The sequence below is a fragment of the Ambystoma mexicanum genome, chromosome 11 (genome assembly GCF_040938575.1).
Source record: "Ambystoma mexicanum isolate Mex_15411 chromosome 11, UKY_AmexF1_1, whole genome shotgun sequence".
Classification (NCBI taxonomy): Eukaryota; Metazoa; Chordata; class Amphibia; order Caudata; family Ambystomatidae; genus Ambystoma; species Ambystoma mexicanum.
This window is the reverse complement of record NC_090934.1, coordinates 910,183,907-910,208,932: the sequence shown is the minus strand read 5'-3', so window position 1 is coordinate 910,208,932 and position 25,026 is coordinate 910,183,907. Positions and strand designations below refer to the sequence as shown.

The 25,026-nt window shown below is 40.0% G+C and overlaps 1 protein-coding gene across 1 annotated transcript in view; it reads left to right on the top strand.

Annotated features, from left to right (window-relative positions):
- Window positions 1–25,026, top strand: part of LOC138503903 (mucin-5AC-like) — a 488,816-nt gene that overhangs the window by 123,985 nt on the left and 339,805 nt on the right. Inside the window, exons 41-48 of the mRNA XM_069623989.1 lie at window positions 1,059–1,376; window positions 3,062–3,445; window positions 8,654–8,881; window positions 10,525–10,842; window positions 12,528–12,911; window positions 18,120–18,347; window positions 19,991–20,308; window positions 21,994–22,377. Coding sequence (XP_069480090.1) covers window positions 1,059–1,376; window positions 3,062–3,445; window positions 8,654–8,881; window positions 10,525–10,842; window positions 12,528–12,911; window positions 18,120–18,347; window positions 19,991–20,308; window positions 21,994–22,377 — 2,562 coding nt within the window. The remainder of the gene's footprint in view (window positions 1–1,058; window positions 1,377–3,061; window positions 3,446–8,653; window positions 8,882–10,524; window positions 10,843–12,527; window positions 12,912–18,119; window positions 18,348–19,990; window positions 20,309–21,993; window positions 22,378–25,026) is intronic.

The window sequence follows — 25,026 nt, the reverse complement described above, 5'->3', positions numbered from 1 at the left end:
ATGACAGGCCTTTAGGCTGTTGATAAATCCTATGAGTACCCCAAGACATTCCAGCTCATTGAATAGCCCTTTTCATATTTGCAAATTATAAATGCAGAAAAAGGTGTATTCCATCTGTGCCATTTCACAGAGACCTAGAAAAAATAAGGGTTATGTAAGTAGGTGGAGAGGAGAGTGGGATGGGAGTTGATGGATATAACCAATCTGACGATTCTGAGTTTGCTGTCTAAGCAACCTGATTAGTTTTTTAAATACTATGATACTCATTGTTCTAAAAGATTGTTTTAGTGGATTTTTTTTGTCTGATGCTATGATCTATCGCTAACCTACAATTCCCAGGTCTGACAGACAGCATTACCATCCCTGCACTATGGAGCTTGCTAAAACGCATGCCATTGACGTGTACAGTAATACATTTTGTTAGTAACAACACTATGTAACTGTAAGAACTATCACAGCGTGTGCCATGTTACAATATGTTTAAATAGCTTACTATCGCTATATGGAACGTCTTATATGTATGACTTGTGCCTGGTAAGTTGGGTACATCCCTAGTTGATATTTAAAGTGTGCATTTTTTATAACCAACACGTTGTCACACCTTGAACTAAATGGTGAATGTGCTCACATTCTACAGGAGAACCAACAATGCCTTTGTGAATGCATCTCAAACAGTAGAGGAATGGCTGTAAAATTAGATTTAGCATCATAAAAAGTGTTCTTAATTGGGAAATGCATAAAACATGTCATCATCACACAAGTTATGTATGCACCTCGCCAAAGATAACGTGTTATTGATCCAGAAAGGCCTATTTATGTTAAACACATGAAGGAACTTCTCTGTCATGGATTTGATTCTAAAGTTTCAGCACAAACCGTTATCAACCCAAGGTGCAATAACCTTACAGGGTGAAGATTTATATTCAAATATCAAGTATTAATTAAACAAGCTATTATATGATGGAATGTTTTTCATACCTAAATAGTGCAGATACCTGAGGGTATTTTGTACTATATATCAAAGTACTTTGAGTAAACTATCTCTTTTTACTGAACAGTTTCAACACACTCACCCTGTGTCTACGTACACAAGGTGTGTAAATGGTCAGAGTGGTATGATAAAACAAATCCCACTGAACATCCTGGAGATTATGAAACATCTGATGAACTGAGAAAAAAGGGAATTCCAGTTTGCAAAACTCCAATCGATGTTGAATGCAAAGCGAAGAAGTACCCCTATGCAGCAGTAGGAGACCTTGGCCAGACAATACAGTGTAACACTTCTGGGTTTCGCTGCAGCAATAAAGATCAGAACCCACCTGGCTGCTTCATCTATAAAGCTAGATATTTATGCTGCTCGTATGAGCCATGTACAGGTAAGGACATTTTTTTAATTCAAATTTTCTATTGCTAATAATTGTATTAGTTCTTTATAAGGGAAGCTCCTGTGGGTGAAGTACAGAATGTGCAAAGCTTCTCAAAGATCTATCATCTAGGCTTGGTTTTCAAGTATTGATTAGATTCACTTCCAGCTCCTTGGGATTGAATGGGTCAGCGCCCCAGGAACCATTATAATCATAGGATTACTTGCTCCAGAGGAAAACCCATCTGCTGGCATGACTGATGACTCTATCATCTATTCTTCTTGTGCCATTGTACCCTGACTGTGTAGATTCCGACCTCTGTAGAATTGCTCAATATAGCCATGCAGTGTAATCCTAGACAGGAAAATCTTGACTTGTGCAACTTATAGAAGATATAGGAAGGAGCTGGGGATCCCAAGCACAATTCCCCTACGCATTAAAAGACTGGAGATCCTAGTAGAGATCATTCAACCTATAGAATGCAAAACATGGACATGTACTGAAACTTGCAGGTTTGAGATTTAGGAAAGTGTAGAACAGGATGAGTTAGAAAGTGAGATGCCTCACACACCTTTGTTTTTCATGTTTCTTAATATTGAATTGATACGCACAACACACAGTGCACATTTTATTCTAGTCAATCATTTAAAATGTGTTTATTTGAGCAGAAGGTTTTTGAAAACAAATGCATTCAACATGTTAGAATTCAATGCTGTGTGCAGAGGTAAAAAAACTCATTACAAGGTAACTTAATTCCTACTGCTCTTTACATAATTAAGCATGCCTAATACTATAACACAATATGTGATGGGCAGGCATCTCTATATTAACATTTTCTATATAAGTATTCACTTATTAAAAGAGAGCAGACGTGACTCTTGCAAACACTATTTTTGAGTTTTGGAAGGGGAATATTGAAATTGATAGCAATGTAAAATAATCACATAGTGAGCAAATATATCATGAGGAAAATGGAAATGGGTCAAAGTTTAACTCCTTTAGGGCTGTGATAGTGTGTCTGCAGCTATATTTTCTCCAAAATTCATAGTTCTTTTATGAACTTATATAAATGAATACATTCATGCAGTTGCCAGGTTGAGTGATTCTCTTTCAAGTTTGTGTAGTTTTTGTGTTTTTGCCATGTCACAAATCTATGCATACCAAACAATTGAGCCCCAATAGAAACATGTACACATGTAAAAACTAGAGATTTATATACTTGTATCAATTTCCTTGTTGCTCCAAACTGACAGGAGTTTTGTTCATTTGCATATTGTGTTTCAGATCTAAATATTGATCTTCGACACAAATTAGTCACACTTAATCCTAATAAAACTGGACACAGTTGCCATGTGTAAAAATTCAAGGAATTTGATGTGTTAAATAGTAGGATGAGTTAACTCTATACATTGTATATCACACTTGCCCTGAGGTTGCCTGCATTGCATTTGTAATGTTACCAAAATGGAAACACTCCACCACACCCTTGGCCTATATAATGTCAAGTTCTCAAGATTGTGCCAGTGGACAGCACATGACAGAATTAAAGGCCTTGTAATAAAGTGGGGGCAAGCATGATACAACTGTACCCAATTGGATTCCACGTTAATTCCTGTATCTCTGAAAGCTCCTCATTCAGTAAGTGTTCTTTTTTTCATTAAAGTTATAGATATACATTCTGTTTTCACTCCGAACAGAGCCACTTGCAGCAGACTGTATACTTGCACAAAAGACAGAGTTTTACACATATTGGTTTGAGCCACCAAATCAAACAGATGTGCCTGGAGAAATGGAGAGAATGCCATATATTACTGCTGAAGGCAATCAAGATTGTACTACTCCAAAGAAGGTTGAGTGCAGACCTGTGGAAAATCCTGATACCCCGATGAATGAAATGGCCCCAAAAATGACATGTGATGAATCAAACGGGCCTCAGTGCTATACAAATGATCATGAGAAAACACCATGCAGGAACTATCAAGTTAGGTTTTCTTGCTACACGTACAACTTTTCGTCATGTCAAACATGGCAACCATCAACTTCAACAAGGACAACTACTTCTACCTCCATATCATCAAGTGGTAAGTGTTTTTCTTATATTTTACTTCAATTTGACTCTTACTTTGTGAGCCTACACAGAATTTCCTTTTCTAAACATGACCACCTAGGACCTTTTTTCTGACATATAATTCCATCAGTATTCCGCATTCGTAATGTTTGTGCCAACTCCATATTTTTGGTGGAAATCTATCCTGGGTCATTTCTGAAAAGAATTACTCATGCAGTTCTCCATACTCTACGTGAATATGGTGATATCAAATATATTGCTATTCTTAAAACCCATATTTCATAAGCAGATCCATTTTGATAGCCGATTTTGGGACTGTCAGATTCTTTCCTTATCCATGTTGAAATGAGAAGCAGGAAACTTCATACAGTATTCTAATGGGTTATTTTCATTGATGCACTATGTATTATTGGTAGTACTGCTGCACATGCACCACTGCAATACTGCTGGATCCCGTCACCATAAATTGAGCATGGACCAGTGATGACTTGCAGTATTTGTGTCTTGCTGGCATGCATTTCTCTTTGAGAGTTTTGTTAAATCTTGCACACTCCACAAGAGATACCAGTTAATTGCCTACCTTCTTGCATGCTTGCACACAATAAGGGCAGATAAATGTGCATTGCATCATTGCTGGTTGTATGGGGCTTCACAGAGGCTGCATGAAAAAGGACTATGTGAGCAGGTGGCGAGGACAGAATGATGGGTAAAGATGGATATAAACGCTCTCAGGATTGTCAGTTTAGCTTCTAAGTTACCAGGTTTCTTTGTTACATGTTCTAGAAATTGATGCTTAGGAAAGATTACTTAGTGAATGTATAGCCTGCTGCTATAATCTTGTCCAATTTACAGGTCTCAAATTTCAGTGCCAGCTTTAACGTCTTAGCCCGTTCAATTTGTAGGTCGATAAAAATCCATGCAATTGAGTTGCGTAGATATAACATTTCTTAGTTAAAACACTATGAAGCTGCAAGGAGTATCCCAACAAGTTTATATTAAAGAAATGTGTTTATTATTAATTACCATCAGTATATGTGACATCTAATTCGAAGGACTCAGGAAGCTTGGGCCTAATAAGTTGAACACATCCCTAGTTTATAATTAAAATGTCCGCTTTTGTTACAGGTAGTCCCACTGTTGAGAATATGCATTAATCATGTAGTCAGTACTTCCACATCTAAGATGTTATATTTTTATTTTTCCTCCATTTGACACTCATTTTCTTAGGCTACCCAACATGTCCTGTTCTGCACATGAACACCAAAGGCCTGATTTTCAGCATATTATTTCATCAGTATTTCTCATTCAGAACAAAATGTATCTGTCAACCCAATGTATTTTGTACATCTACCCTGAATACAGTGAGAAACAAATGGCTGATATACTGCTGTGAATTGTGTTAACACCCCTTAGAAATACAAGACTAGGTTCTAGCCTTGTTGCACCCACTACCACACTCATGAACGTAGCCCCACCGACCATGATTAGAAACGATAGACTCAGCTATCGCACTAATCTTGATACAAAACTCACCAGAATGCTCTCCAATCAGACTAAGAACCCCAAGCAGCCGACCTCACTCACTGACCTCCCACCGAGTCACAACCCAGCAATACCTCACTCGCCACCACATACGAATGCCAACCCTCCACAGACCTCTATCAAGGGAGCTCTCATCAACGCTTGCTCATTGGTAGCCCACACTACTGATGTCGCCGACATTATCTCCACTAACCACCTAGACTTTATCGCTATCACCGAGACATGGCTCCACCCAGCAGCCGGTCCCACAATAGCTCTAGCCACTCCGGACAACTACAACATCATCCGAGCTGACAGAAAAAATGGAATAGGAGGGGGAATAGCAATTATTGCGAAATCCACCCTAAACATCAGAGAAGTAACCAGCACAACCCTACCTTCAGCCAAACTTTTATCCGTCAAACTCCCACTATCTGACACACAAACCATCCTGCTTCATATTATATACAGACCCCCAGGATCCCCCTCCACCTTTGAAGAGGATATCTCTCTCCTACTTTCTACCAATTTGAAACCGAAATCCCAAATCTTCATTTTGGGAGATTTCAACTTGGGACTCAATGATCCCAATGACAACCAGGGCCACATCCCTTAATGACATGATTACTCATCTAGGCTTCACCCAACACATTAATCAACCTACACATACAAAAGGAAGATCCTTGGATTGGCTTGCAGATGCCAATTGCAACCTCTCACTGACTGACATCACTCCCTGTGCTTGGACCGACCATCATCTTATTACCTTCTCTTTACCTAGATCCTCACCATCTACCACACGACCCACTAAGTTACCTCTAATAATCTCCAGAAATAACCGTAACATCACTATAGAGAACCTCAAACCTCTTCTCGCGCCTATCAGTAAAGCTAACCTACCTACGCAAAATAACAACCCAGCAGCCATAGTAGACTTATATAACAACACCTTAGAACTAGCCCTCAACCAGATAGCTTCTCTCAACCCAACGAAAAGCCAAACCTATTGCCCACTCCAACAAATGGTTCTCAGCAGAATTAAAAGCTCTCCGCAATATTAAAAGAACTGCAGAAACTAGCTGGAGAAAAGCCCCTTCTCTCTCCACTAATGACAAATTCGCTTCAGCTGCCTCCACCTACAAATCCGCCATCTTAAATGCTAAAAAAGAGATCTATAACTTGAGAATACAGAATGCCGAATCTGGCACTAAAGAACTTTTCTCTATACTAAGAGAACTTGAATCACCATTGCCTCCTACAGAGGACTGCATCTAAGACAGGGCCTGGTGTAACAATATCCAGCTCGCCCTCGCTAAGAAAATTGCCCTCCTACAAACCAAGATAGAAGCAAAAAAAGCTAGCCTTGCCTCCAAGCAGAACCACAGCAGCAAAATTAACCACACCACCCCTAATTGCCCCTCCTTCCACTTCTCACCAGTCACAGAAGAGGAAGTAATCAAGATAATCGCCAGTCTCAAACCATCCAACTGCAAAGGTGACATTTGTCCCGCATCTGTCATCAAAGACGGTGCTAAAGAGTTAGCCCCTCTCATCACCTCTCTGATCAACTCCTCCTTCAAAAACTCAGTGGTCCCCAACAACCTTAAAGAAGCATGGGTCCTACCCCTGCTCAAAAAACCTAACCTAGATCCCAACATCCCCACAAACTACAGGCCCATCACCACAGTCCCATTTCTTCCCAAAATCTTGGACAGGATAGCCTATCTCCAAATACAACAACATTTGGAAGACAACAACCTCCTAGGCCTGCGACAATCCGGCTTTAGACCAAGGCACGGGACTGAAACTGCCCTCTTGGATCTAAAAATCCAAATGGATGACGCCAAAGACAAGGGCAAACTGGCCATCTTGCTCTTGTTGGATCTCTCTGCTGCCTTTGATCTGGTTGACCACCAGATCCTCACTCAACACCTCTCCTCGGCTGCTGCATTCTCTCAGAATGCCACTAAGTGGATCCAGTCATTTCTGTCTGACACGTCGACTAGAGTCTTCGCCCCCACTGTGGCCGCGGACCCTATCCCAATCACATGTGGAATGCCCCAAGGTTCTTGCATTTCTCCCACACTTTACAACATCTTCACGAAGCTCCTATTCGACCGTCTTGACGATCTGGGTGTCAGCTACACTAATTATGCAGACGACACCCAGGTTCTTATCACGCTCACTGGTAACTATGAAGAAGATGTTGCAAAGCTTAATGATATCTACTTAGAAATCCAAGCCTGGATGGCTACACACAGTCTTTGCCTAAACGACGATAAGACAGAATTGCTTATCTTTATCTCCCAGGCTTGCTTCAACAAACTGGACCAAAGGTACCAATCCTTTACCATTGATGGCAACATCATAAAAGTATCCAAAGAGGTCAAAACACTAGGTGTATACCTCGACTGTACCTTGTCACTAAAGAAACAAATAAACTCTACCATCTCAGCTACCTCATACACCAATAAATTGATCAATGCCTGCAGGCCTTTTCTCTCCACCTCTAGTTGCCTCACCCTATCTAGAGTGCTGATATTGTCTAAATTAGACTATTGCAACACACTCTACTTAGGCACTACCACAAAAAACTTGAAAAGGCTCCAGATTCTGCAAAATAATGCACTAAAATGTGCCCTCAACCTCCCGCGCAAGGCGCACATATCCACGGTTAGCAAAGAAGTCCACTGGCTCCCGATCCGCGACAGAATTAAGCTAAGAACCCTGGTCATCACCCACAAGTGCTTGTCACGGACTGCCCCACGTTACCTCTCAGACAAATTCTCTAGACACTGCCCCATTAGACCCACCAGAACTCCTTACCTGCACCAACTAAAGATCCCTAACTATAACCTAAAAACAGCAGGAGGCTCCAGTTTCCCAGTGCTCGCAGCACAATGTTGGAACACCCTCCCTCCTACAATTAGATCGGAAACCGCGTTCTGGCCATTCAGAGCCATGGTAAAATCATGGCTATCAGCTTAAACATCTAGACTCTCACCGACACGACCGGCCAGCCGCCGCTCTCTACCTGCAGTAATGTTTACTCTATCTGCAGCCTATTCAGGACCAACCTGTAACCTGGTCCTCACTCGCCACTGTAACTATTATGTGCCTATTCTCTGTACATACTCTTCTCGGTATATTCTACTCTTGTACGTAAACATTCAGAGCCTGGACTAATGTATGCTCTGTCTGTTGTATTATGATGTTCGTGTAACGATATGTAACTGCTGTGCACATGATTATGCGCCCAGCTACCTGAGGGTTCGGACGCGCTTTATAAATAAACAAACTAAACTAAACTAAGCTTGCAGGATTCAGGTTCGACACCCAGCTTTAATGTCTCAGCCCTTTCCCTTTGGCAGTTGATAAAGCACATTACATTGATTTGGATAAACAATTGGTTAGCAACAAGACTGTCAAACTAAATTGACTACATCAGCAAGCACATATAAAGCGTATATTTTGAATTACTGTCAATATATGCAACATCTCATTAATAGGATTGTGGCTAGAAAATAAATACAAAACGTTCTGTGACATTTAAAACACAAGCTTATCGAATAGCAATAGAATGGTTGCAAGACAGACTCGGACAACATGAAAATATTTTTGAATTGACATTTGGATAAAAAGTAGTCTATTATGTACAGCTCTGCAAGTAATGTGTGTTATTGATCTCTCTCTTCTTCAGCCCCTGCCGTCCACACTGCATCCTCAAGAACTACAAGCACTCAGTCTTCTGCAAGCTCTACAACTAGTGCTCCCTCTACTAGAATGTCAAGTACTCCTGCCAATACAAAGTTTACAACAACTACTAATCTCCCAGCTGCAAGCACAACAATCAGTCCTCCTCGCTACATAAGTACAAGAAGTACTTTGGCTGTAACCACTCCTGTCACTATTGCCATATCATCAAGCGGTAAGCATTTTCATTTTATTTTTCTTTGATTTGACACTCATCCCTTGAGTCTACCCACAATTTCCTTTTCTAAAACATGACCAGCCAGGATCGGATTCGGACTTAATATTCCTTCATTATCATTATGCCCCATGCAGAATAAAATGTATGGGTCAAATCCAAGATTTTTGTGTAAATCTCTCTTGAATACTTTCTGAATATAATGACTCTTGCAGCAGTATATGGACATTTCTGATTATTCCCATCTCTGATGGAACATGACAAGTTTCTGTTGAGATATGAATTTGAATATCTTCACTTTGATCACTTCTTTCTCATTTTTCTGTGCTGTACAGGTACATGTCTATAGCAAATGTATCCCTTGTCCTAAAACTCACAATTCACAAATGGTTTCATTTTGAAAACACTTTCTGGGGCTGTCTGGGATTAGCTCTTATCCATACAGTGATGTGTTTTTGAAAAGTAAAGACAGTATTCTAATGAGTTCTGTTCATTGATGTGGAATATATTATTGTCACTATGGCTGCTAAAACACCCCTGCAATGATCTAAGATTCCTTGACCCTAAATGGAGGATTGACCGGTCATGACAGGCCTTTAGGCTGTTGATAAATCCTATGAGTACCCCAAGACATTCCAGCTCATTGAATAGCCCTTTTCATATTTGCAAATTATAAATGCAGAAAAAGGTGTATTCCATCTGTGCCATTTCACAGAGACCTAGAAAAAAGAAGGGTTATGTAAGTAGGTGGAGAGGAGAGTGGGATGGGAGTTGATGGATATAACCAATCTGACGATTCTGAGTTTGCTGTCTAAGCAACCTGATTAGTTTTTTAAATACTATGATACTCATTGTTCTAAAAGATTGTTTTAGTGGATTTTTTTTGTCTGATGCTATGATCTATCGCTAACCTACAATTCCCAGGTCTGACAGACAGCATTACCATCCCTGCACTATGGAGCTTGCTAAAACGCATGCCATTGACGTGTACAGTAATACATTTTGTTAGTAACAACACTATGTAACTGTAAGAACTATCACAGCGTGTGCCATGTTACAATATGTTTAAATAGCTTACTATCGCTATATGGAACGTCTTATATGTATGACTTGTGCCTGGTAAGTTGGGTACATCCCTAGTTGATATTTAAAGTGTGCATTTTTTATAACCAACACGTTGTCACACCTTGAACTAAATGGTGAATGTGCTCACATTCTACAGGAGAACCAACAATGCCTTTGTGAATGCATCTCAAACAGTAGAGGAATGGCTGTAAAATTAGATTTAGCATCATAAAAAGTGTTCTTAATTGGGAAATGCATAAAACATGTCATCATCACACAAGTTATGTATGCACCTCGCCAAAGATAACGTGTTATTGATCCAGAAAGGCCTATTTATGTTAAACACATGAAGGAACTTCTCTGTCATGGATTTGATTCTAAAGTTTCAGCACAAACCGTTATCAACCCAAGGTGCAATAACCTTACAGGGTGAAGATTTATATTCAAATATCAAGTATTAATTAAACAAGCTATTATATGATGGAATGTTTTTCATACCTAAATAGTGCAGATACCTGAGGGTATTTTGTACTATATATCAAAGTACTTTGAGTAAACTATCTCTTTTTACTGAACAGTTTCAACACACTCACCCTGTGTCTACGTACACAAGGTGTGTAAATGGTCAGAGTGGTATGATAAAACAAATCCCACTGAACATCCTGGAGATTATGAAACATCTGATGAACTGAGAAAAAAGGGAATTCCAGTTTGCAAAACTCCAATCGATGTTGAATGCAAAGCGAAGAAGTACCCCTATGCAGCAGTAGGAGACCTTGGCCAGACAATACAGTGTAACACTTCTGGGTTTCGCTGCAGCAATAAAGATCAGAACCCACCTGGCTGCTTCATCTATAAAGCTAGATATTTATGCTGCTCGTATGAGCCATGTACAGGTAAGGACATTTTTTTAATTCAAATTTTCTATTGCTAATAATTGTATTAGTTCTTTATAAGGGAAGCTCCTGTGGGTGAAGTACAGAATGTGCAAAGCTTCTCAAAGATCTATCATCTAGGCTTGGCTTTCAAGTATTGATTAGATTCACTTCCAGCTCCTTGGGATTGAATGGGTCAGCGCCCCAGGAACCATTATAATCATAGGTTTACTTGCTCCAGAGGAAAACCCATCTGCTGGCATGACTGATGACTCTATCATCTATTCTTCTTGTGCCATTGTACCCTGACTGTGTAGATTCCGACCTCTGTAGAATTGCTCAATATAGCCATGCAGTGTAATCCTAGACAGGAAAATCTTGACTTGTGCAACTTATAGAAGATATAGGAAGGAGCTGGGGATCCCAAGCACAATTCCCCTACGCATTAAAAGACTGGAGATCCTAGTAGAGATCATTCAACCTATAGAATGCAAAACATGGACATGTACTGAAACTTGCAGGTTTGAGATTTAGGAAAGTGTAGAACAGGATGAGTTAGAAAGTGAGATGCCTCACACACCTTTGTTTTTCATGTTTCTTAATATTGAATTGATACGCACAACACACAGTGCACATTTTATTCTAGTCAATCATTTAAAATGTGTTTATTTGAGCAGAAGGTTTTTGAAAACAAATGCATTCAACATGTTAGAATTCAATGCTGTGTGCAGAGGTAAAAAAACTCATTACAAGGTAACTTAATTCCTACTGCTCTTTACATAATTAAGCATGCCTAATACTATAACACAATATGTGATGGGCAGGCATCTCTATATTAACATTTTCTATATAAGTATTCACTTATTAAAAGAGAGCAGACGTGACTCTTGCAAACACTATTTTTGAGTTTTGGAAGGGGAATATTGAAATTGATAGCAATGTAAAATAATCACATAGTGAGCAAATATATCATGAGGAAAATGGAAATGGGTCAAAGTTTAACTCCTTTAGGGCTGTGATAGTGTGTCTGCAGCTATATTTTCTCCAAAATTCATAGTTCTTTTATGAACTTATATAAATGAATACATTCATGCAGTTGCCAGGTTGAGTGATTCTCTTTCAAGTTTGTGTAGTTTTTGTGTTTTTGCCATGTCACAAATCTATGCATACCAAACAATTGAGCCCCAATAGAAACATGTACACATGTAAAAACTAGAGATTTATATACTTGTATCAATTTCCTTGTTGCTCCAAACTGACAGGAGTTTTGTTCATTTGCATATTGTGTTTCAGATCTAAATATTGATCTTCGACACAAATTAGTCACACTTAATCCTAATAAAACTGGACACAGTTGCCATGTGTAAAAATTCAAGGAATTTGATGTGTTAAATAGTAGGATGAGTTAACTCTATACATTGTATATCACACTTGCCCTGAGGTTGCCTGCATTGCATTTGTAATGTTACCAAAATGGAAACACTCCACCTCACCCTTGGCCTATATAATGTCAAGTTCTCAAGATTGTGCCAGTGGACAGCACATGACAGAATTAAAGGCCTTGTAATAAAGTGGGGGCAAGCATGATACAACTGTACCCAATTGGATTCCACGTTAATTCCTGTATCTCTGAAAGCTCCTCATTCAGTAAGTGTTCTTTTTTTCATTAAAGTTATAGATATACATTCTGTTTTCACTCCGAACAGAGCCACTTGCAGCAGACTGTATACTTGCACAAAAGACAGAGTTTTACACATATTGGTTTGAGCCACCAAATCAAACAGATGTGCCTGGAGAAATGGAGAGAATGCCATATATTACTGCTGAAGGCAATCAAGATTGTACTACTCCAAAGAAGGTTGAGTGCAGACCTGTGGAAAATCCTGATACCCCGATGAATGAAATGGCCCCAAAAATGACATGTGATGAATCAAACGGGCCTCAGTGCTATACAAATGATCATGAGAAAACACCATGCAGGAACTATCAAGTTAGGTTTTCTTGCTACACGTACAACTTTTCGTCATGTCAAACATGGCAACCATCAACTTCAACAAGGACAACTACTTCTACCTCCATATCATCAAGTGGTAAGTGTTTTTCTTATATTTTACTTCAATTTGACTCTTACTTTGTGAGCCTACACAGAATTTCCTTTTCTAAACATGACCACCTAGGACCTTTTTTCTGACATATAATTCCATCAGTATTCCGCATTCGTAATGTTTGTGCCAACTCCATATTTTTGGTGGAAATCTATCCTGGGTCATTTCTGAAAAGAATTACTCATGCAGTTCTCCATACTCTACGTGAATATGGTGATATCAAATATATTGCTATTCTTAAAACCCATATTTCATAAGCAGATCCATTTTGATAGCCGATTTTGGGACTGTCAGATTCTTTCCTTATCCATGTTGAAATGAGAAGCAGGAAACTTCATACAGTATTCTAATGGGTTATTTTCATTGATGCACTATGTATTATTGGTAGTACTGCTGCACATGCACCACTGCAATACTGCTGGATCCCGTCACCATAAATTGAGCATGGACCAGTGATGACTTGCAGTATTTGTGTCTTGCTGGCATGCATTTCTCTTTGAGAGTTTTGTTAAATCTTGCACACTCCACAAGAGATACCAGTTAATTGCCTACCTTCTTGCATGCTTGCACACAATAAGGGCAGATAAATGTGCATTGCATCATTGCTGGTTGTATGGGGCTTCACAGAGGCTGCATGAAAAAGGACTATGTGAGCAGGTGGCGAGGACAGAATGATGGGTAAAGATGGATATAAACGCTCTCAGGATTGTCAGTTTAGCTTCTAAGTTACCAGGTTTCTTTGTTACATGTTCTAGAAATTGATGCTTAGGAAAGATTACTTAGTGAATGTATAGCCTGCTGCTATAATCTTGTCCAATTTACAGGTCTCAAATTTCAGTGCCAGCTTTAACGTCTTAGCCCGTTCAATTTGTAGGTCGATAAAAATCCATGCAATTGAGTTGCGTAGATATAACATTTCTTAGTTAAAACACTATGAAGCTGCAAGGAGTATCCCAACAAGTTTATATTAAAGAAATGTGTTTATTATTAATTACCATCAGTATATGTGACATCTAATTCGAAGGACTCAGGAAGCTTGGGCCTAATAAGTTGAACACATCCCTAGTTTATAATTAAAATGTCCGCTTTTGTTACAGGTAGTCCCACTGTTGAGAATATGCATTAATCATGTAGTCAGTACTTCCACATCTAAGATGTTATATTTTTATTTTTCCTCCATTTGACACTCATTTTCTTAGGCTACCCAACATGTCCTGTTCTGCACATGAACACCAAAGGCCTGATTTTCAGCATATTATTTCATCAGTATTTCTCATTCAGAACAAAATGTATCTGTCAACCCAATGTATTTTGTACATCTACCCTGAATACAGTGTGAAACAAATGGCTGATATACTGCTGTGAATTGTGTTAACACCCCTTAGAAATACAAGACTAGGTTCTAGCCTTGTTGCACCCACTACCACACTCATGAACGTAGCCCCACCGACCATGATTAGAAACGATAGACTCAGCTATCGCACTAATCTTGATACAAAACTCACCAGAATGCTCTCCAATCAGACTAAGAACCCCAAGCAGCCGACCTCACTCACTGACCTCCCACCGAGTCACAACCCAGCAATACCTCACTCGCCACCACATACGAATGCCAACCCTCCACAGACCTCTATCAAGGGAGCTCTCATCAACGCTTGCTCATTGGTAGCCCACACTACTGTTGTCGCCGACATTATCTCCACTAACCACCTAGACTTTATCGCTATCACCGAGACATGGCTCCACCCAGCAGCCGGTCCCACAATAGCTCTAGCCACTCCGGACAACTACAACATCATCCGAGCTGACAGAAAAAATGGAATAGGAGGGGGAATAGCAATTATTGCGAAATCCACCCTAAACATCAGAGAAGTAACCAGCACAACCCTACCTTCAGCCAAACTTTTATCCGTCAAACTCCCACTATCTGACACACAAACCATCCTGCTTCATATTATATACAGACCCCCAGGATCCCCCTCCACCTTTGAAGAGGATATCTCTCTCCTACTTTCTACCAATTTGAAACCGAAATCCCAAATCTTCATTTTGGGAGATTTCAACTTGGGACTCAATGATCCCAATGACAACCAGGGCCACATCCCTTAATGACATGATTACTCATCTAGGCTTCACCCAACACATTAATCAACCTACACATACAAAAGGAAGATCCTTGGATTGGCTTGCAGATGCCAATTGCAACCTCTCACTGACTGACATCACTCCCTGTGCTTGGACCGACCATCATCTTATTACCTTCTCTTTACCTAGATCCTCACCATCTACCACACGACCCACTAAGTTACCTCTAATAATCTCCAGAAATAACCGTAACATCACTATAGAGAACCTCAAACCTCTTCTCGCGCCTATCAGTAAAGCTAACCTACCTACGCAAAATAACAACCCAGCAGCCATAGTAGACTTATATAACAACACCTTAGAACTAGCCCTCAACCAGATAGCTTCTCTCAACCCAACGAAAAGCCAAACCTATTGCCTACTCCAACAAATGGTTCTCAGCAGAATTAAAAGCTCTCCGCAATATTAAAAGAACTGCAGAAACTAGCTGGAGAAAAGCCCCTTCTCTCTCCACTAATGACAAATTCGCTTCAGCTGCCTCCACCTACAAATCCGCCATCTTAAATGCTAAAAAAGAGATCTATAACTTGAGAATACAGAATGCCGAATCTGGCACTAAAGAACTTTTCTCTATACTAAGAGAACTTGAATCACCATTGCCTCCTACAGAGGACTGCATCTAAGACAGGGCCTGGTGTAACAATATCCAGCTCGCCCTCGCTAAGAAAATTGCCCTCCTACAAACCAAGATAGAAGCAAAAAAAGCTAGCCTTGCCTCCAAGCAGAACCACAGCAGCAAAATTAACCACACCACCCCTAATTGCCCCTCCTTCCACTTCTCACCAGTCACAGAAGAGGAAGTAATCAAGATAATCGCCAGTCTCAAACCATCCAACTGCAAAGGTGACATTTGTCCCGCATCTGTCATCAAAGACGGTGCTAAAGAGTTAGCCCCTCTCATCACCTCTCTGATCAACTCCTCCTTCAAAAACTCAGTGGTCCCCAACAACCTTAAAGAAGCATGGGTCCTACCCCTGCTCAAAAAACCTAACCTAGATCCCAACATCCCCACAAACTACAGGCCCATCACCACAGTCCCATTTCTTCCCAAAATCTTGGACAGGATAGCCTATCTCCAAATACAACAACATTTGGAAGACAACAACCTCCTAGGCCTGCGACAATCCGGCTTTAGACCAAGGCACGGGACTGAAACTGCCCTCTTGGATCTAAAAATCCAAATGGATGACGCCAAAGACAAGGGCAAACTGGCCATCTTGCTCTTGTTGGATCTCTCTGCTGCCTTTGATCTGGTTGACCACCAGATCCTCACTCAACACCTCTCCTCGGCTGCTGCATTCTCTCAGAATGCCACTAAGTGGATCCAGTCATTTCTGTCTGACACGTCGACTAGAGTCTTCGCCCCCACTGTGGCCGCGGACCCTATCCCAATCACATGTGGAATGCCCCAAGGTTCTTGCATTTCTCCCACACTTTACAACATCTTCACGAAGCTCCTATTCGACCGTCTTGACGATCTGGGTGTCAGCTACACTAATTATGCAGACGACACCCAGGTCCTTATCACGCTCACTGGTAACTATGAAGAAGATGTTGCAAAGCTTAATGATATCTACTTAGAAATCCAAGCCTGGATGGCTACACACAGTCTTTGCCTAAACGACGATAAGACAGAATTGCTTATCTTTATCTCCCAGGCTTGCTTCAACAAACTGGACCAAAGGTACCAATCCTTTACCATTGATGGCAACATCATAAAAGTATCCAAAGAGGTCAAAACACTAGGTGTATACCTCGACTGTACCTTGTCACTAAAGAAACAAATAAACTCTACCATCTCAGCTACCTCATACACCAATAAATTGATCAATGCCTGCAGGCCTTTTCTCTCCACCTCTAGTTGCCTCACCCTATCTAGAGTGCTGATATTGTCTAAATTAGACTATTGCAACACACTCTACTTAGGCACTACCACAAAAAACTTGAAAAGGCTCCAGATTCTGCAAAATAATGCACTAAAATGTGCCCTCAACCTCCCGCGCAAGGCGCACATATCCACGGTTAGCAAAGAAGTCCACTGGCTCCCGATCCGCGACAGAATTAAGCTAAGAACCCTGGTCATCACCCACAAGTGCTTGTCACGGACTGCCCCACGTTACCTCTCAGACAAATTCTCTAGACACTGCCCCATTAGACCCACCAGAACTCCTTACCTGCACCAACTAAAGATCCCTAACTATAACCTAAAAACAGCAGGAGGCTCCAGTTTCCCAGTGCTCGCAGCACAATGTTGGAACACCCTCCCTCCTACAATTAGATCGGAAACCGCGTTCTGGCCATTCAGAGCCATGGTAAAATCATGGCTATCAGCTTAAACATCTAGACTCTCACCGACACGACCGGCCAGCCGCCGCTCTCTACCTGCAGTAATGTTTACTCTATCTGCAGCCTATTCAGGACCAACCTGTAACCTGGTCCTCACTCGCCACTGTAACTATTATGTGCCTATTCTCTGTACATACTCTTCTCGGTATATTCTACTCTTGTACGTAAACATTCAGAGCCTGGACTAATGTATGCTCTGTCTGTTGTATTATGATGTTCGTGTAACGATATGTAACTGCTGTGCACATGATTATGCGCCCAGCTACCTGAGGGTTCGGACGCGCTTTATAAATAAACAAACTAAACTAAACTAAGCTTGCAGGATTCAGGTTCGACACCCAGCTTTAATGTCTCAGCCCTTTCCCTTTGGCAGTTGATAAAGCACATTACATTGATTTGGATAAACAATTGGTTAGCAACAAGACTGTCAAACTAAATTGACTACATCAGCAAGCACATATAAAGCGTATATTTTGAATTACTGTCAATATATGCAACATCTCATTAATAGGATTGTGGCTAGAAAATAAATACAAAACGTTCTGTGACATTTAAAACACAAGCTTATCGAATAGCAATAGAATGGTTGCAAGACAGACTCGGACAACATGAAAATATTTTTGAATTGACATTTGGATAAAAAGTAGTCTATTATGTACAGCTCTGCAAGTAATGTGTGTTATTGATCTCTCTCTTCTTCAGCCCCTGCCGTCCACACTGCATCCTCAAGAACTACAAGCACTCAGTCTTCTGCAAGCTCTACAACTAGTGCTCCCTCTACTAGAATGTCAAGTACTCCTGCCAATACAAAGTTTACAACAACTACTAATCTCCCAGCTGCAAGCACAACAATCAGTCCTCCTCGCTACATAAGTACAAGAAGTACTTTGGCTGTAACCACTCCTGTCACTATTGCCATATCATCAAGCGGTAAGCATTTTCATTTTATTTTTCTTTGATTTGACACTCATCCCTTGAGTCTACCCACAATTTCCTTTTCTAAAACATGACCAGCCAGGATCGGATTCGGACTTAATATTCCTTCATTATCATTATGCCCCATGCAGAATAAAATGTATGGGTCAAATCCAAGATTTTTGTGTAAATCTCTCTTGAATACTTTCTGAATATAATGACTCTTGCAGCAGTATATGGACATTTCTGATTATTCCCATCTCTGATGGAACATGACAAGTTTCTGTTGAGATATGAATTTGAATATCTTCACTTTGATCACTTCTTTCTCATTTTTCTGTGCTGTACAGGTACATGTCTATAGCAAATGTATCCCTTGTCCTAAAACTCACAATTCACAAATGGTTTCATTTTGAAAACACTTTCTGGGGCTGTCTGGGATTAGCTCTTATCCATACAGTGATGTGTTTTTGAAAAGTAAAGACAGTATTCTAATGAGTTCTGTTCATTGATGTGGAATATATTATTGTCACTATGGCTGCTAAAACACCCCTGCAATGATCTAAGATTCCTTGACCCTAAATGAAGGATTGACCGGTCATGACAGGCCTTTAGGCTGTTGATAAATCCTATGAGTACCCCAAGACATTCCAGCTCATTGAATAGCCCTTTTCATATTTGCAAATTATAAATGCAGAAAAAGGTGTATTCCATCTGTGCCATTTCACAGAGACCTAGAAAAAAGAAGGGTTATGTAAGTAGGTGGAGAGGAGAGTGGGATGGGAGTTGATGGATATAACCAATCTGACGATTCTGAGTTTGCTGTCTAAGCAACCTGATTAGTTTTTTAAATACTATGATACTCATTGTTCTAAAAGATTGTTTTAGTGGATTTTTTTTGTCTGATGCTATGATCTATCGCTAACCTACAATTCCCAGGTCTGACAGACAGCATTACCATCCCTGCACTATGGAGCTTGCTAAAACGCATGCCATTGACGTGTACAGTAATACATTTTGTTAGTAACAACACTATGTAACTGTAAGAACTATCACAGCGTGTGCCATGTTACAATATGTTTAAATAGCTTACTATCGCTATATGGAACGTCTTATATGTATGACTTGTGCCTGGTAAGTTGGGTACATCCCTAGTTGATATTTAAAGTGTGCATTTTTTATAACCAACACGTTGTCACACCTTGAACTAAATGGTGAATGTGCTCACATTCTACAGGAGAACCAACAATGCCTTTGTGAATGCATCTCAAACAGTAGAGGAATGGCTGTAAAATTAGATTTAGCATCATAAAAAGTGTTCTTAATTGGGAAATGCATAAAACATGTCATCATCACACAAGTTATGTATGCACCTCGCCAAAGATAACGTGTTATTGATCCAGAAAGGCCTATTTATGTTAAACACATGAAGGAACTTCTCTGTCATGGATTTGATTCTAAAGTTTCAGCACAAACCGTTATCAACCCAAGGTGCAATAACCTTACAGGGTGAAGATTTATATTCAAATATCAAGTATTAATTAAACAAGCTATTATATGATGGAATGTTTTTCATACCTAAATAGTGCAGATACCTGAGGGTATTTTGTACTATATATCAAAGTACTTTGAGTAAACTATCTCTTTTTACTGAACAGTTTCAACACACTCACCCTGTGTCTACGTACACAAGGTGTGTAAATGGTCAGAGTGGTATGATAAAACAAATCCCACTGAACATCCTGGAGATTATGAAACATCTGATGAACTGAGAAAAAAGGGAATTCCAGTTTGCAAAACTCCAATCGATGTTGAATGCAAAGCGAAGAAGTACCCCTATGCAGCAGTAGGAGACCTTGGCCAGACAATACAGTGTAACACTTCTGGGTTTCGCTGCAGCAATAAAGATCAGAACCCACCTGGCTGCTTCATCTATAAAGCTAGATATTTATGCTGCTCGTATGAGCCATGTACAGGTAAGGACATTTTTTTAATTCAAATTTTCTATTGCTAATAATTGTATTAGTTCTTTATAAGGGAAGCTCCTGTGGGTGAAGTACAGAATGTGCAAAGCTTCTCAAAGATCTATCATCTAGGCTTGGTTTTCAAGTATTGATTAGATTCACTTCCAGCTCCTTGGGATTGAATGGGTCAGCGCCCCAGGAACCATTATAATCATAGGTTTACTTGCTCCAGAGGAAAACCCATCTGCTGGCATGACTGATGACTCTATCATCTATTCTTCTTGTGCCATTGTACCCTGACTGTGTAGATTCCGACCTCTGTAGAATTGCTCAATATAGCCATGCAGTGTAATCCTAGACAGGAAAATCTTGACTTGTGCAACTTATAGAAGATATAGGAAGGAGCTGGGGATCCCAAGCACAATTCCCCTACGCATTAAAAGACTGGAGATCCTAGTAGAGATCATTCAACCTATAGAATGCAAAACATGGACATGTACTGAAACTTGCAGGTTTGAGATTTAGGAAAGTGTAGAACAGGATGAGTTAGAAAGTGAGATGCCTCACACACCTTTGTTTTTCATGTTTCTTAATATTGAATTGATACGCACAACACACAGTGCACATTTTATTCTAGTCAATCATTTAAAATGTGTTTATTTGAGCAGAAGGTTTTTGAAAACAAATGCATTCAACATGTTTGAATTCAATGCTGTGTGCAGAGGTAAAAAAACTCATTACAAGGTAACTTAATTCCTACTGCTCTTTACATAATTAAGCATGCCTAATACTATAACACAATATGTGATGGGCAGGCATCTCTATATTAACATTTTCTATATAAGTATTCACTTATTAAAAGAGAGCAGACGTGACTCTTGCAAACACTATTTTTGAGTTTTGGAAGGGGAATATTGAAATTGATAGCAATGTAAAATAATCACATAGTGAGCAAATATATCATGAGGAAAATGGAAATGGGTCAAAGTTTAACTCCTTTAGGGCTGTGATAGTGTGTCTGCAGCTATATTTTCTCCAAAATTCATAGTTCTTTTATGAACTTATATAAATGAATACATTCATGCAGTTGCCAGGTTGAGTGATTCTCTTTCAAGTTTGTGTAGTTTTTGTGTTTTTGCCATGTCACAAATCTATGCATACCAAACAAATGAGCCCCAATAGAAACATGTACACATGTAAAAACTAGAGATTTATATACTTGTATCAATTTCCTTGTTGCTCCAAACTGACAGGAGTTTTGTTCATTTGCATATTGTGTTTCAGATCTAAATATTGATCTTCGACACAAATTAGTCACACTTAATCCTAATAAAACTGGACACAGTTGCCATGTGTAAAAATTCAAGGAATTTGATGTGTTAAATAGTAGGATGAGTTAACTCTATACATTGTATATCACACTTGCCCTGAGGTTGCCTGCATTGCATTTGTAATGTTACCAAAATGGAAACACTCCACCTCACCCTTGGCCTATATAATGTCAAGTTCTCAAGATTGTGCCAGTGGACAGCACATGACAGAATTAAAGGCCTTGTAATAAAGTGGGGGCAAGCATGATACAACTGTACCCAATTGGATTCCACGTTAATTCCTGTATCTCTGAAAGCTCCTCATTCAGTAAGTGTTCTTTTTTTCATTAAAGTTATAGATATACATTCTGTTTTCACTCCGAACAGAGCCACTTGCAGCAGACTGTATACTTGCACAAAAGACAGAGTTTTACACATATTGGTTTGAGCCACCAAATCAAACAGATGTGCCTGGAGAAATGGAGAGAATGCCATATATTACTGCTGAAGGCAATCAAGATTGTACTACTCCAAAGAAGGTTGAGTGCAGACCTGTGGAAAATCCTGATACCCCGATGAATGAAATGGCCCCAAAAATGACATGTGATGAATCAAACGGGCCTCAGTGCTATACAAATGATCATGAGAAAACACCATGCAGGAACTATCAAGTTAGGTTTTCTTGCTACACGTACAACTTTTCGTCATGTCAAACATGGCAGCCATCAACTTCAACAAGGACAACTACTTCTACCTCCATATCATCAAGTGGTAAGTGTTTTTCTTATATTTTACTTCAATTTGACTCTTACTTTGTGAGCCTACACAGAATTTCCTTTTCTAAACATGACCACCTAGGACCTTTTTTCTGACATATAATTCCATCAGTATTCCGCATTCGTAATGTTTGTGCCAACTCCATATTTTTGGTGGAAATCTATCCTGGGTCATTTCTGAAAAGAATTACTCATGCAGTTCTCCATACTCTACGTGAATATGGTGATATCAAATATATTGCTATTCTTAAAACCCATATTTCATAAGCAGATCCATTTTGATAGCCGATTTTGGGACTGTCAGATTCTTTCCTTATCCATGTTGAAATGAGAAGCAGGAAACTTCATACAGTATTCTAATGGGTTATTTTCATTGATGCACTATGTATTATTGGTAGTACTGCTGCACATGCACCACTGCAATACTGCTGGATCCCGTCACCATAAATTGAGCATGGACCAGTGATGACTTGCAGTATTTGTGCCTTGCTGGCATGCATTTCTCTTTGAGAGTTTTGTTAAATCTTGCACACTCCACAAGAGATACCAGTTAATTGCCTACCTTCTTGCATGCTTGCACACAATAAGGGCAGATAAATGTGCATTGCATCATTGCTGGTTGTATGGGGCTTCACAGAGGGTGTATGAAAAAGGACTATGTGAGCAGGTGGCGAGGACAGAATGATGGGTAAAGATGGATATAAACGCTCTCAGGATTGTCAGTTTAGCTTCTAAGTTACCAGGTTTCTTTGTTACATGTTCTAGAAATTGATGCTTAGGAAAGATTACTTAGTGAATGTATAGCCTGCTGCTATAATCTTGTCCAACTTACAGGTCTCTATTTTCAGTGCCAGCTTTAACGTCTTAGCCCGTTCAATTTGTAGGTTGATAAAAATCCATGCAATTGAGTTGCGTAGATATAACATTTCTTAGTTAAAACACTATGAAGCTGCAAGGAGTATCCCAACAAGTTTATATTAAAGAAATGTGTTTATTATTAATTACCATCAGTATATGTGACATCTAATTCGAAGGACTCAGGAAGCTTGGGCCTAATAAGTTGAACACATCCCTAGTTTATAATTAAAATGTCCGCTTTTGTTACAGGTAGTCCCACTGTTGAGAATATGCATTAATCATGTAGTCTGGATTTTCCAGTAGGCAAATGTTAGGTGTCACACTTTCTAAGAAGGTATATACTAGAAAAAAATAATAATAATGGTGCTCAAAATAAAACCATACAGTACAATAATTACCAAATGTATTATTTTATGTTGGAAAGAACAGACGTAGCTTCAAGAAGTGCAATGGGTTACTAGGAATGCAGATAAAGGGGCCCAAGTTACAACAATGCACTACTATATCACAATAAAGCAACAGGAACAGGAAAGAGGGGTGAAGAGAAGTGTTAAGGAGTTCCATACAAGTTGCTGTCTGTGACAGAATTTGGGAAATCCCACCTCAGTTGGCAGGTTTACACATCTTAGTTTAAGGCTGAACCACCCAAAGTTTTGGTAGCAATGGTTGAGCATCCAGGCTTAGACTAAGGAGGGAGAAGTGCTGTAGCGAGGCACACAGTACTTAGAGCATACACTTATTTCAAGGAAACACTGACACACTAGATGTTATATAAACATGGGTATTTATTTTATATAAACTAAGGCTGTAAAAGTAAGTTAAGTACTATTCACACAGTAATATCACAGCAGAATAAAAAAGTAGCACACTTTAAATCAAATGTAACGCAACCCATACTGAGAGCAACTACTGATACCTAATAACCACACATTAGATGAACTCTTCAGTTAACCCCTGCTTAACCAATCTTTAAAAGTCCATCCATATACTAGGTGAGTGTCGCAGAGTCAAGGGGGCACTGGGAGTCCAGTGACATGTGGCTGACGAGGAAAGAGGTTTACAGGTAAGTACTAGTAATTTTATCATGTTAGTCACCAATGGGTGGTTCACCCTAATAGAATTCAGGGTGTCCTGGAGGGGGGACCAAGTAACGGCTTAACTGCAGGCCTTCAAGATCACAAGATCCATGCAGCGAGACCAAGGTAAGTACCTAGGCACAGGACAGTACCTTTGCAATGAAAAACTTGGGGCAGCAGGCTGGTCCCCAAGGTGAGGGGACAGTTGTCCCCTGGTTCAGATTCCTGGGCCTGGGCAGCTGAAGAGGGAACAGTTGGATGCACATGAGCACTGGGATGCCCAGCAATGGATATTCATGTCGCTTGTGCACTGGAGCCCTTCACAGGCTTTCGGTCAGTGATGGATGTTTTCCGGTAGACTTCTCTTCAGTTCTTGGTCCACTACTCAGCTGAGGGGACCTATAGTAGCAGAATAGGATCACCAGCAGGCCCAGAAGGATGCCCACAAGGTTTCAGTCTAAACTTCACATGACCTTGTACCGCTCAATGGCACATGTCCCAGGGTATTGGGAGTTTGCAGCCCAGGAAGGTGACAGCTCTTGGTGCAAAATGCAGATATTCTTGAGTCTGGTTATGCCCACAAGTCCATAGGAGGAAGTCATCATCAAGAGGTCTTCCTTGTCGGTTGGAATTCAATCCTTTGTTCCCAGGTAATTTAATCCTCAATCCTCACTAATTGGGTTAGAGGGGGGCAGGTACGCGGAAGAGGA